The sequence below is a fragment of the Poecile atricapillus genome, chromosome 36 (assembly GCF_030490865.1).
Source record: "Poecile atricapillus isolate bPoeAtr1 chromosome 36, bPoeAtr1.hap1, whole genome shotgun sequence".
Classification (NCBI taxonomy): domain Eukaryota; kingdom Metazoa; phylum Chordata; class Aves; order Passeriformes; family Paridae; genus Poecile; species Poecile atricapillus.
In genome coordinates, this window is record NC_081284.1 from 1,484,539 (window position 1) to 1,496,925 (window position 12,387).

At 60.5% G+C, this 12,387-nt stretch overlaps 1 protein-coding gene across 10 annotated transcripts in view; it reads left to right on the forward strand.

Moving 5' to 3' along the window:
• The first annotated feature begins 1,062 nt into the window (after positions 1-1,062).
• Positions 1,063-12,387, forward strand: part of LOC131591014 (tenascin-X-like) — a 34,818-nt gene continuing 23,493 nt past the window's right edge. For 4 of the 10 annotated variants that reach the window (XM_058861431.1, XM_058861437.1, XM_058861436.1 and 1 more), the window contains exons 1-10: positions 1,440-2,428; positions 4,230-4,454; positions 6,011-6,123; positions 6,692-6,845; positions 7,633-8,307; positions 8,704-8,793; positions 9,095-9,388; positions 10,347-10,703; positions 11,001-11,357; positions 11,974-12,318. In XM_058861431.1, the coding sequence (XP_058717414.1) occupies positions 1,624-2,428; positions 4,230-4,454; positions 6,011-6,123; positions 6,692-6,845; positions 7,633-8,307; positions 8,704-8,793; positions 9,095-9,388; positions 10,347-10,703; positions 11,001-11,357; positions 11,974-12,318 (3,415 nt within the window). In that variant the 5' untranslated portion in view covers positions 1,440-1,623. Of the gene's footprint in view, positions 1,106-1,438; positions 2,429-4,229; positions 4,455-6,010; positions 6,124-6,691; positions 6,846-7,632; positions 8,308-8,703; positions 8,794-9,094; positions 9,389-10,346; positions 10,704-11,000; positions 11,358-11,973; positions 12,319-12,387 lie in introns of those variants that run through there. The other 6 variants (XM_058861440.1, XM_058861441.1, XM_058861439.1 and 3 more) reach the window with 5 other exon arrangements.

Genomic DNA, 12,387 nt, shown 5'->3' on the forward strand with positions numbered 1-12,387 from the left:
GGGAGAAAGGGGAAGGAGCAGTGTCAGACATCGGGGGAACACGGGGTGCTCCCCCCACTCTGCTCCCGCCCACCTCCGCCCCTCCCTCCCGGCCTTTTGGGGGGTACCAGGAGCCCCCCCCGCCGCTGTTGTTGTTGCAGCCGGGGCAGTGAGTCACGGCCACGCCCGGACTGGGAGCACTGGGAGGGGTTGTGCTGGGGCACTGGGAGCACTGGGATGAGCTATACTGGTGTTACTGGGAGCCCTGGGTTGGGCTGTGCCACGTTATTGGTGTTACTGAGAGCATTTGGACAGACTATACTGGTGTAACTGGGAGGACTGGGGTGGACTGTGCCATGTTACTGGTGCCACTGGGAGCATCAGGATGTGTTACTGGGAGTCATGGGTTAAGCTTGCTGGGGTTTTGGGGGTTGCTGGTGTCACTGGATTGGGCCTTACTGGTGTTACTGGGAGGACTGTGGTGTGCTGTGCCACACTGGGGAGCGCTGGGAGCACTGGTGCAAGCTATACTGGTGTTACTGGGAGCACTGGGATGGGTCATACTAGTGGTACAGGGAGCCATGGGTCATGCTATGCCATGTTACTGGTGTTACTGGGAGCACTGGGATGGGTCATACGAGTGGTACTGGGAACCACGGGTCATGCTATGCCATGTTACTGGTGTTACTGGGAGCACTGGGGGCTGGAGCGTAGGTGGCACTGGGGTTACGGCTCCTATTGGGGGCACTGGGATGAACTGTCTGGTGTTACTGGTGCTCCTGGGAGCACTGGGATGAGGTGTGGGACAGGTCCTACTCTACTGAGAGCACTGGGGTGGACTGTGCTGTGTTAGTGGTTTTACTGGTGCCACTGGGAGCACTGGGGTGGACTGTGCCAGGGTTCTTGTGAGCTGGGGGTCAGTCTGAGGCACGTTACTGGTGTCACTGGGAGTACTGGGAGCCCTTCCATCTCAGTTGTTTGGTTTCCATGGCGACGCCCCAAACACGGGCGGGGGCGGCTCCCCTGGGGGGGTGGGGAGGGAGGGGCCCCGGCCCCGCCCCCGGCCCCGCCCCCCACGGGCCACCCCGCCCGACCCAGAGCGAGAGCGCAGCGGGACCGGCCGGAGGTGCTGGGGCAACTGGGGGGACTGGGGGGTCGCTGGGGGGCACAGGAGGGACTGGGGAAACTGGGGTCACTGGTGGGTGACTGGGCGGGGCTTGGGAGAACTGGGCAGGTCTGGGGGGGCACTGAGATAAACTGGGAGAAACTGGGGGGAACTGGGGGCATTGGGGGGACCGGGGAGTATTGGGAGAACTGAAGGGACTGGGAGGGACTGGGAGGGACTGGGAGGGAAGGGGGGAACTGGAGGCACTGTGGGAACGAGGAGGGACTGGGGGGAGCCGTGGGGTCACTGGGGGAGGCTGAGAAGGTACTGGGGGGAACTGGGAGGCACTGTGGGAGACTGGAGGAATTGGGTTGCACTGGGGCAAACGGGGGGCACTGGCAGCTCTGGGGGAACTGTGGGGATTGGGGGCTGAGGAGGACTGGGAGTCACTGGGAGTTACTGGAGAGTCACTGGGGGTTACAGGTTGCTGTGGTTTGGGGTGTCTGTGTGTCTCCAGGAATGTCCCCCAGGTGTCTTTCATGTCCCCACAGCTGTCCTTGTGTCGCCATGGGTCCCCCTGTGCCCCCCTCGTGTGTGTCCCTGTGTCCCTCAGGTGTCCCCAGAGATGTTCCTGTGTCCCCTACCGGTGTGCATGTATCCCTGGAGATGTCCCCAGCGGTGTCCCCCGTGTGTCTGGGTGTCCCCTATGGGTGTCTCTCTTACCCCTCTGTGTCACCGTGGGTGTCCCCCAAGACGTCCCTGTCCCCCTGCGTCCCCCCATGGGTGTTCCCTGTGTTTCATGTGTGTCCCTTGTGTGTCCCACGGTGTCTCCACATCCTCCCGGTGCCTTCTTTGCCTTGGACGTCCCCACAGCTGTCCCTATGTCCCTTATCGGTGCCTGTGTCTCCCCATGGATGTCCCCATGGATGTTCCTGAACAGCCCTGGTTGTTCCCATAAATGTCCCGCGTGCCCCCCCACGTGTGCCTGTGTCCCCCCCGTGGTTGTCCCCACGGTTGTCGCTGTGTCTCTCCACGATGTCCGCGTTCACCTGTGGCTGCCTCTGCGTATCCCGATGTCCCCGTTTTCCCCCAGGACGATGCCGATGACCCTGGAACTGCGGCTTCTTCTGCTGGCGCTGGCGCTGCGGGGGGAGGCAGTGTCCCCCTCAGTGTCCCCCTCAGTGTCCCCCTCAGTGTCCCCTGCCGCGTCTTCCCCCGAGTCCCCCTCCGAGACGTGTGGGGCAGCCCTGGCGGATGTGCTGAGGAGGCTGCGGGAGCTCGAGGGACACGTGCGGGCACTGAGGGGACACTGTGGGGACACGGGGGGACCCCAGGCCGGGACAGGTAACAGGGGACAAGGAGGGACAGCCCGGGGAAGCCTCAGGCTGGGACAGGGGAGCACGTGGAGGGTAGGGGGACATAGGTGACATGGGGGGAACTTGGGGCTCGTAGGGACAGTGAGGGGACATGGCAGAAGCCTAGGCTGGGACAGGTAACAGAGGTTGGTGACATGGAGGGGACACAGGGGGCAAGGGAGAATGAAGGACGGGGGGACATCGAGGGTCCTTGGGGACATTGGGGAGTCAGTGGGGGGCTCATTGGGGGTCACTGAGGTGGGGACACTGGGGTCATGATGGTCCTTGGGGTCACTGGGGGTGTCAGTGGGGTCCAGTTGGGGGTCAGTGGGGTGTCACTGCCAGGGTCAGTGAGGGTCAGTGGGAGGTCACTAAGGCGGTCACTGGGGGTGTCACTGGGGGGGTCATTGGGGGGGTCACTGGGGGGATCATTTGTGATGTCACTGGGGGGATCACTGGTGGGGATCACTGGGGAGATCATTGGGGGTGTCACTAGGGGGGTCACTGGAGGTGTCACCAGGGGGATCATTGGGGATGTCACTGGCGGGGGCACAGGGGGGATCACTGGTGGGAATCACTGTGGGTGTCACAGGGGGAATCATTAGGGAGGGTCACTGGGGGGGGTCATTGGGGGTGTTACTGGTGGGGGTCATTGGGGGAAGTCACTGGGGGGTCGTTGGGGTGTCATTGGGGGGGCCACTGGGGCGGTCACTGGAGGGGTCATTGGGGGTGTCACCGGGGGCATCATTGGGGGGGGTCACTGGGGGGATCACTGGGGCGGTCACTGGGGGGTTCACTGGGGGTGTCATTGGGGGGATCACTGGGGGGGGGTCACTCGGGGAATCATTGGGGGGATCATTGGGGGAGCCACTGAGGGTGTCACTGGGGGGGTCACTGGGGGGTCACTCTGGGGGGTCATTGGGGGGGTCACTGGGGGGATCACTGGGGGTGTCACCAGGAGAATCATTGGGGTGGGGTCATTGGGGGTGTCACTGGTGGGGGTAACTGGGGGGATCACTGGGGGTGTCACCAGGAGGATCATTGGGGTGGGGTCACTGGGGGTGTCACCGGGGGGATCATTGTGGGGGTCATTGGGGGGATCACTGGGGAGGGTCACTGGAGGGGTCACTGGGGGGTCGTTGGGGGGTCATTGGGGGGGGTGTCACTGGGGGGGGTCACTGAGGGTGTCATCGGGGGATCATTGTGGTGGGGTCATTGGGGGAGTCATTGGGGTGGTCACTGGAGGGGGTCACTGGGGGGATCACTGGGGGTGTCACCAGGAGGATCATTGGGGTGGGGTCATTAGGGGGGTCATTGGGGGGGTCACTGGGGGGATCACTGGGGGTGTCACCAGGAGGATCATTGGGGTGGGGTCATTAGGGGGGTCATTGGGGGGGTCACTGGAGGGGTCACTGGGGGGGATCACTGGGGGTGTCACCTAGGGGATCATTGGGGTGGGGTCATTGGGGGGGGTCATTGTGGGGGGGTCACTGGGGATATCACTGGGGGTGTCATTGGGGGTGTCACCGGGGGATCATTGGGGTGGGGTTATTGGGGGGGTCATTGGGGGGGTCACTGGAGGGGTCACTGGGGGGATCACTGGGGGTGTCACCTAGGGGATCATTAAGGTGGGGTCATTGGGGGGGGTCATTGTGGGGGGGTCACTGGGGGTATCACTGGGGGTGTCATTGGGGGTGTCACCGGGGGATCATTGGGGTGGGGTCATTGGGGGGGGGTCATTGTGGTGGGGTCACTGGGGGTCACTGATGGTCACTCCCGTGTCCCCCCAGGTCGGTCGGTGCAGCTCTGTGCGCCCCCTGCCGGCGGCGGCTGCGCCTGCCCCGCCCCCTCGGCCGAGGCCCCGCCCCCGGCCCCGCCCCCCGCGTGCCCGCGCGGCTGCAGTGACCAGGGCCGGTGCGAGAGGGGGCGCTGCCGCTGCTTCCCGGGCTTCAGCGGCCCCGACTGCGCCACCCCCGCCTGCAGCCCGGGCTGGGGCGGGGCCCGCTGCGACATCGGTGCGTCCCAGTGCCCCCCAGTGCTCCCCGTGGCCCTCCGTGACCTCCGGTCCTCCCCACCTCAATGCCCCCCAGTGCTCCCAGTAGCCCTCCGTGAGCTCCCGTCCCACCTCAATGCCCCCCAGTGCTCCCCATGGACCTCCGTGACCTCCGGTCCTCCCCACCTCAATGCCCCCCAGTGCTCCCCATGGCCCTCCGTGACCTCCCATCCCACCCCAATGCCCCCCAGTGCTCCCAGTAGCCCTCCGTGAGCTCCCGTCCTCCCCACCTCAATGCCCCCCAGTGCTCCCAGTAGCCCTCCATGACCTCCCCTCCCACCTCAATGCCCCCCAGTGCTCCCAGCAGCCCTCCGTGACCTCCCGTCCTCCCCACCTCAATGCCCCCCAGTGCTCCCAATAGCCCTCCGTGGCCTCCCGTCCCACCTCAATGCCCCCCAGTGCTCCCAGTAGCCCTCCGTGACCTCCCGTCCCACCTCAATGCCCCCCAGTGCTCCCAGTAGCCCTCCGTGACCTCCCATCCGCCCCACCTCAATGCCCCCCAGTGCTCCCAGTAGCCCTCCGTGACCTCCCCTCCCACCTCAATGCCCCCCAGTGCTCCCAGCAGCCCTCTGTGACCTCCCCTCCCACCTCAATGCCCCCCAGTGCTCCCCATGGCCCTCCGTGAGCTCCCGTCCTCCCCACCTCAGTGCCCCCCGGTGCTCCCAGTAGCCCTCCGTGACCTCCCCTCCCACCTCAATGCCCCCCAGTGCTCCCAGTAGCCCTCTGTGGCCTCCCATCTTCCCCACCTCTATTCCCCCCAGTGCTCCCAGTAGCCCTCCGTGACCTCCCGTCCTCCCCACCCCACCTCAATGCCCCCCCAGTGCTCCCCATGGCCCTCCGTGACCTCCCGTCCCACCTCAATGCCCCCCAGTGCTCCCAGTAGCCCTCCGTGACCTCCCGTCCACCCCACCTCAATGCCCCCCAGTGCTCCCCGTGGCCCTCCGTGACCTCCCATCTTCCCCACCTCAATGCCCCCAGTGCTTGCCCTGCGGCACCCCCTCGTGTACCCCTGGATGGGAGGGGACTCTGCTGCGAGGTCGGTGGCTCCCCAGTGCTCCCCAGTGTTTCTCCTGTGACTTCCCAGTGACACCAGCTCAGCGCTCCCAGTGCTCCCCCTTCTCCCCTCCCTACTGTGACACCAATGCATACCCAGCTGTTCCCCAGTGCCCTTCAGAGTTCCTCCAGTGCTCCCATCCCAGTGCTCCCAACAGATCCCCACTTCTCTCCCCATCCATGGGGGGGTTCTCATGCCGCCTCAGTGTGACCCCAAATGTCCCTGTGTGCCACTCGTAGTGCCCCTCAGAGCCTCCCAGTGCCCCATCCCTGAGTGTGTCCATCTTTTTGTGTTCCTAGTGTATCCCCAGTATGTCCTAGGGTGTTCCCAGGATGTCCCCATCTCCTAGATGCCCCATCCCAGGGTTGTCCCCGTGGTGTCCCCAGGGTGTCGCCATCCCAGGGAATCCCCATCTCATGGGTGTCCCCTGGTGTCCCCATGGTGTCCCTGCACTGTTCTCTCAGAGGTGCCCTGGGTAACACCACGCTTGGCCTCCCGCACCCCAACATCCCTGCGCATCACCTGGCCCCAGCCCCTGGTTCCTCCTGATGGCTACCGGGTGACACTTGTCCCTCTGGTGAGTGGGGACACAGGGGACATGGGGGTGGGGGTATGGGAATGGGACAGGGACAGGAGGGGACACACAGGGGAACAGGGATGTGGAAGGGGGAAGACCCTACTGCCACCTGTGTGGACACAGTTGGATGACCCCAATATGTCCCCAAATCATCCCCATGTGTCCCCATGGTCTCCTCAATGGTATCCCCTACGTGTTCCAAGTATGTCCCCCATAAGCCCCCCCAGTGTGTCCCAAATATGTGCCCAATGCATCTCCCCAGCACTGGGGAAGATGGGACCCACAGGTGTGACCCCAGCATGACCCCAGTGTGTCCCATGGTGTCCTCAACCTGTGTCCAATTTGTCCCCAGTGTTCCCTATTGTGTCTCCCCCATGTTCCCAATGTGTTCTAATGGTGTCCCCGATGTATGTCCCAACACATCCCCGATGAGTTGCCACACTGTGTCCTCAATATGTTCCTGACACATCTCCAAGGTGTCCCTGAAGTTCCTAAGGTGTCCCCAGTGTCTACCCCTGATGTCCCCATGTTTTCTGCCCCCATCCCCTCATACTGTCTCCATCCTCAGGATGACCCTGTGGCCATGACAACGCATGAACTGCCCAGCTCTGCTGTCGCCTTCTCAGTGACAGGGCTGTCCCCAGGCCACCCCTTCGAGCTGCTGGTCCAAGCCCGGCGGGGGCCGCATCTAGGGGCACCCGGGGTCCTGCGTCTGCGCACAGGTGGGAACACTTGGGGACACCAAAGGGACGCCTGGGAATGCTGTGGGAACAGGGAAGGGGGTGGGACAACAGGGACAGGGGTGAGGGTGGGAATGGCATGGGGAGGAGGATGGAGAGGACCTGGGGTCCTGCAGCTGTGCAGAGGTGGTGGCACCTGGGGACAAGGCAAGGGGCGTAGAGATGGAGTTAGGAACACAGCAGGGACAGGAATGGAAGTGGGGATGGAAGGACAGGAGTGGGGACAGTGGGTGGCATGGGGACAGGGACAGGGACAGGGTGGTATACAGATGAGAATGGGAATGGGGATGGCACAGGGATGGGGACAGTGATGACATGGGGTCACCATGGGGGCAGGAATAGCAAAGGGACAAGGATGGGGATGGGGCTGGCATGGGCATGGGGACAGGGATGAGGGGCATGGGGACAGTGATAGCACAGTGTCACAGTCAAGGGGACAGCCCAGAAGTGTGGTCAGGAATGGCACAGGAGTGGGATGGATGACCCAGTGCAGGTGGGAATGGCACAGGGATGGTGTCACAGTGTGGTGTTGAACAGAGATGGGATGGCACAAGGATGGGGTTGGGGACAGCGATGGCATGGACAAGGGGGTAGGGGCAAGGATGGGAACAGGGATGACAGGAGAACAGGGATAGGGGAAGCATGGGCATGGATACAGGGGGAACAGGGACATAGGGGCAGGGTGGGGATGGCGCAGGGATGGGGACAGGGATGTCCCCCAGGGACTCTCTGGGATGGATTGATGACGTGGGTCCCCTTTCCTCCACAGCACTCATCCCATCTGTGCCACACTATGAGGGGTCCCCGGCATCGCCTCAGGGCTCCCTGGGGTCCCCAGCAGTGGCACCATCAGCCCGAGGACCCCCAGAGTCCCCAGGATCCCCAGGGTCACTGGGGCCCCCAGGGTCACCAGTGTCACCAATATCACCAGACTTGTCCTTGGGATCACCCGGGTTTTTGGGATCACCAGCATCCCCCAAGGTTCCAGCATCCCCAGTAGCTCGAGGGTCCCTGGGATCCCCAGCACCCCCGAGATCATCAATGTCACCAGAGTCCCCAGAGTCACCAGCACCATCAGAATTCCCAGGGTCATCAGTGTCACAAGATTTCTCAGTGTCACCAGCGTCCCCAGAGTCCCCATTGTCCCCAGAGTTCCCAGAGCTTCCGGGGTCCCCAGAGTCCCCAATGTTTCCAGGATCCACTCCACCCCCATGGTCCCCAGTGTCCCCATGGCCCCCACTGTCCCCAGGCATCCCCTCCCTGCAGGACCTGGTGGCCCGGCTGTCCACATACAGTGGATCCCTGCTCCAGCGTCTCGAGAGCCACCTTCGGGCCACCAACTTCCCACTCCGTGGCAACCAGACAGTGCCAGGGGTGGCCCGCGCCATCCTGGCTTACATCCTGCGCCGGCACCCAGCCCTTGGGAGAAGACAGGGACCCACAGGTGGATGTCATGGCAGGGACTGAACCAGGAGGGGTGGAGACACTGGGGAGGAGGATGGGGAGAAAGGATTCCTCAGGGATGAGGGGTACAAAGGGAGAGACATCCTGGAGAGCAGAACAGGGAGGATGGGGAGAAAGGAACATCACAGTGAGGGGAATGTGGGAGGTGGGGTGGGATGGTGGGAGAGGGAAGTGGGACAGGACAGGGAAGGAACATTGCAGGGAGGGTGGGATGGAGGGGATGGGGGAAGTGGAACAGGGAGGATGGGGAGGATGGGTGGAAGGGACATCCTGAGGAGGAAGAGGGTAACCAGGCACAGGGGGAGGGACATCTTGGGGAGGGGAATGAGAGAGATGGGGTGATGGAGATGTCCTGTAATAGACTCTCTTGGGGCAGGGGAGAGTGGAAACCAGGAGCCGGTGCTGGAATGGGCGGACATGGATGGGATGGAGCTGACAGAGCCATGGAGGGACGTGGAGAAAACAGGTACCGATGTGGGGGGTGATGGATGGGATAAGCCCAGGTGTTAGATTTGATGACCCTTCTGGGTACCATCCAGTTCAGGAGATTCTGTGGTTCTGTGATATCTGGGATGGAGACAGGATGGATGAATGGGTGGATGGATGGCACATGGATAGAGGGATGGAGAGACGGATGAATGGAGACATGAATGGAGGAGGGGATGGATGAAGAGGTGGAGGGTTAAGACAGTGATAGATGGAGGGAGGGCTGGAGACATGGATGGCCATGTGAATAGACAGATGCCGGTGTTCCAACTCCATTGCAGTCAAAGCCGAGCCAGAGGAGCTGCGTCCATCCCGGCCAGTCCTGGGTGACCTCAGTGTCACCAGCATCACCCCCAGCTCTGTGCAGCTGCAGTGGAGTGTCCCCAAGGGCTCCTTTGACTCCTTCATGCTGCAGTATCGGGATGCTGAGGGCCAGCCCCAGGCCCTGCCCATCGCTGGCGGGTCTCGCTCAGTGACGGTGCCAGGCCTGTCCCCATCCCACCGGTACCGCTTCCACCTCTATGGGCTGCGGGGTAAAAAGAAGATTGACCATGTCTCCACTGAGGCTGTGACAGGTAAGGGGGAAGGTCAGGGCGGGGAGGGAGCATAGAGGAAGTGAGAGAGGGAGGGATTAAGGAATGGGGGAATGGGTGGGTGAAGGAAGGGATAGAGAGGTGCAGGAGTGGAAAGATGGAGGATGGATGGATGGATGGATGGATGGATGGATGGATGGATGGATGGATGACAATTGAAGGGTTGCATGAATATATGGATAGATGCATGGTTAAGGTGAGAGATGATGGGATGGATGGATGGATGGATGGATGGATGGATGGATGGATGGATGGATGGATCAATGGATAGACAGAGGGGAAGAGATGAAGAATGGATGGCTAATTGGCTCCTCGGCAAGTTGGTTGGGTAGACTGAAGGATGACGGGATGGTTGGGAATGCATGGATGGTGATGGATGATATATCAATGGAAGGGGGCCTTCTGAGTGGGTTGGATGGATGAATGCTGAATGGACACGTGTCTGGACAGGTGCACATGAGGCTGAGCCCATGGCTGGCTTTTACTCTGAGTGAATGAGGGGGTGAGAGATGGGGAATAGGATTGTATTCAAATCAGATTCAAATAGGATTTTATTCAAGGCCTGACTGAAAGAAACAGGATGGATTGATGAATGGATGGATGGATGGATGGATGGATGGATGGATGGATGGATGGATGAAGATGGATGAATGGATGAAGATGGATAATGAATGATAGCTGTTGGGGCAGTTTATTAGTGGTTTGATATGTCAGATCAGCAGGTGTGTGGTTGGATGACCAAATGCAGGGTGAGATTAAAGGACTTGATTGAAAATGTGCATAGTATGACCGGTAGCTAGATGGATGGGTAGATGATGAGTGATGGAATTAATAGTCCAGCATATAAAATGGTAAATGGAAGGATGAATCCATTGATTTGTGGGTAGTGGGATGGATGACTGGATGGAGAAAGAGATTGCCATGCTGTCATCCATTGCAGGCACAGAGGAGCCAGAGGAGTTGCCCCTGCCCTCAGAGGAACAAAAACATGAGAAACTCCAAATTGAGACACCCCCGTCTGATGCCCCCCCAGTGAAGGCAGTGATGGGGGAGCTGAGGGTATCCAGTGTCACTCCCAGCTCCATGGAGCTGCAGTGGAGTGTCCCTGAGGGCTCCTTTGACTCCTTCATGCTGCAGTACCGGGATGCTGAGGGCCAGCCACAGGCCCTGCCCATTGATGGAGGGTCCCGATCAGTGACGGTGCCGGGGCTGTCCCCGTCTCGCCGGTACCGCTTCCATCTGTATGGGCTGCAGGGTAGGAAGAAGACAGACCGTGTCTCTATCGACATTATCACAGGTGAGTTGGAAGGTCAGAGGGATGGATGGATGGATGGATGGATGGATGGATGGATGATGGATGGATGGATGGATGGATGGATGGATGGATGGATGGATGGATGGATGATGGATGGAAGGATGGATGGATGGATGCATGGATGCATGGATGCATGGATGCATGGATGGATGGATGGTGGCTGCCAGAATGAATGATCTAGAATATGGTTGTGTGGATTGATGCATGAGTTGATTGGTTGGTAGGTGGTAGACTGATGTTTGGATGGACACACCCATCACCATCTCCTCTCCATTACAGCAGCAGAAGAGCCAGAGGAACTGCCCCAGCCCACAGAGGAACCACAGGATGAGAATCCCCAAACTGAGGCCCCACCATCTGAGGCCACTCCAGCACAGGCAGTACTGGATGAGCTGAGGGTCTCCAGCGTCAGCCCCAGCTCTGTGCAGCTGCAGTGGAGCGTCCCCAAGGGCTCCTTTGACTCCTTCATGCTGCAGTATCGGGATGCTGAGGGCCAGCCCCAGGCCCTGCCCATCGCTGGCGGGTCTCGCTCGGTGACGGTGCCAGGCCTGTCCCCATCCCGCCGGTACCGCTTCCACCTCTATGGGCTGCGTGGAGGCAAAAGGATTGATCGTGTCTCCACTGACACTGTCACAGGTGAGGCAGAAGGTGAAAGGGACCTTCTGGAAGGAGCAGGAAATGAGGGCACCAAGGGATCCCATACCCTTCACATACCCACCAGCGAGCAACCATTGACTCAGCACCATCCAATCAACCATCAATCCTTCTACCAACCTGTTCACTACCACCTTCCATCATGAATCATCCATCATCCATCATCCATCATCCATCATCAGCCACAGCGACCACCATCCATCAATGCATCAATGCATCCATCATCGTCCATCATCTTCATCTACCATGTATAAGCCTCACCATCATCCATCAATTATCATGCATCCATCTATCCATCCATGCTTTCCTCATCCTCTATCCATCAAGGATTGATTCAGTAATGGATGAATGGAAGATTGTCCATGGGAAATGGAGGTGGGAGGGGTGAAGGTGTGGAGGGATATGGTAAGAGAGATACAGAGAGATGGAGGTGGAACTGTCTAGGGGTTATTTTGGGTTTATATGTGATAGGAGGGATGGATGGATGAATGGATGGCTGGATGGATGGATGGTGGATGGATAAGTTAGTTGGAGTGGGAGAGACATTTGGAGGGATGCATGGATGCTCATGCCCATCACCATCCTCCCGCCAATGCAGCCAGTGAAGAACCCTTGCCCTCAGAGGAGCCCAAACAGGAGAAGCCAAAAGCTGAGTCCACCACATCTGATGCTCTCCCAGCTCCAGCAGTGCTCAGTGAGCTGACAGTCTCCAGTGTCACACCCAGCTCTGTGCAGCTGCAGTGGAGTGTCCCCGAGGGCCCCTTTGACTCCTTCATGCTGCAGTACCGGGATGCTGAGGGCCAGCCCCAGGCCCTGCCCATTCATGGGGAATCTCGCTCAGTGACTGTGCCGGGGCTGTCCCCATCCCACCGGTACCGCTTCCACCTCTATGGGCTGAGGGGAAAGAAAAAGATTGACCACGTCTCCACCGAGGCCATGACGGGTAAGGGGGATGGTCAGGGGAAGGAAGGGTGGGTGGATGTGTAGATGAAGAAAAATGGATGTATGAAGA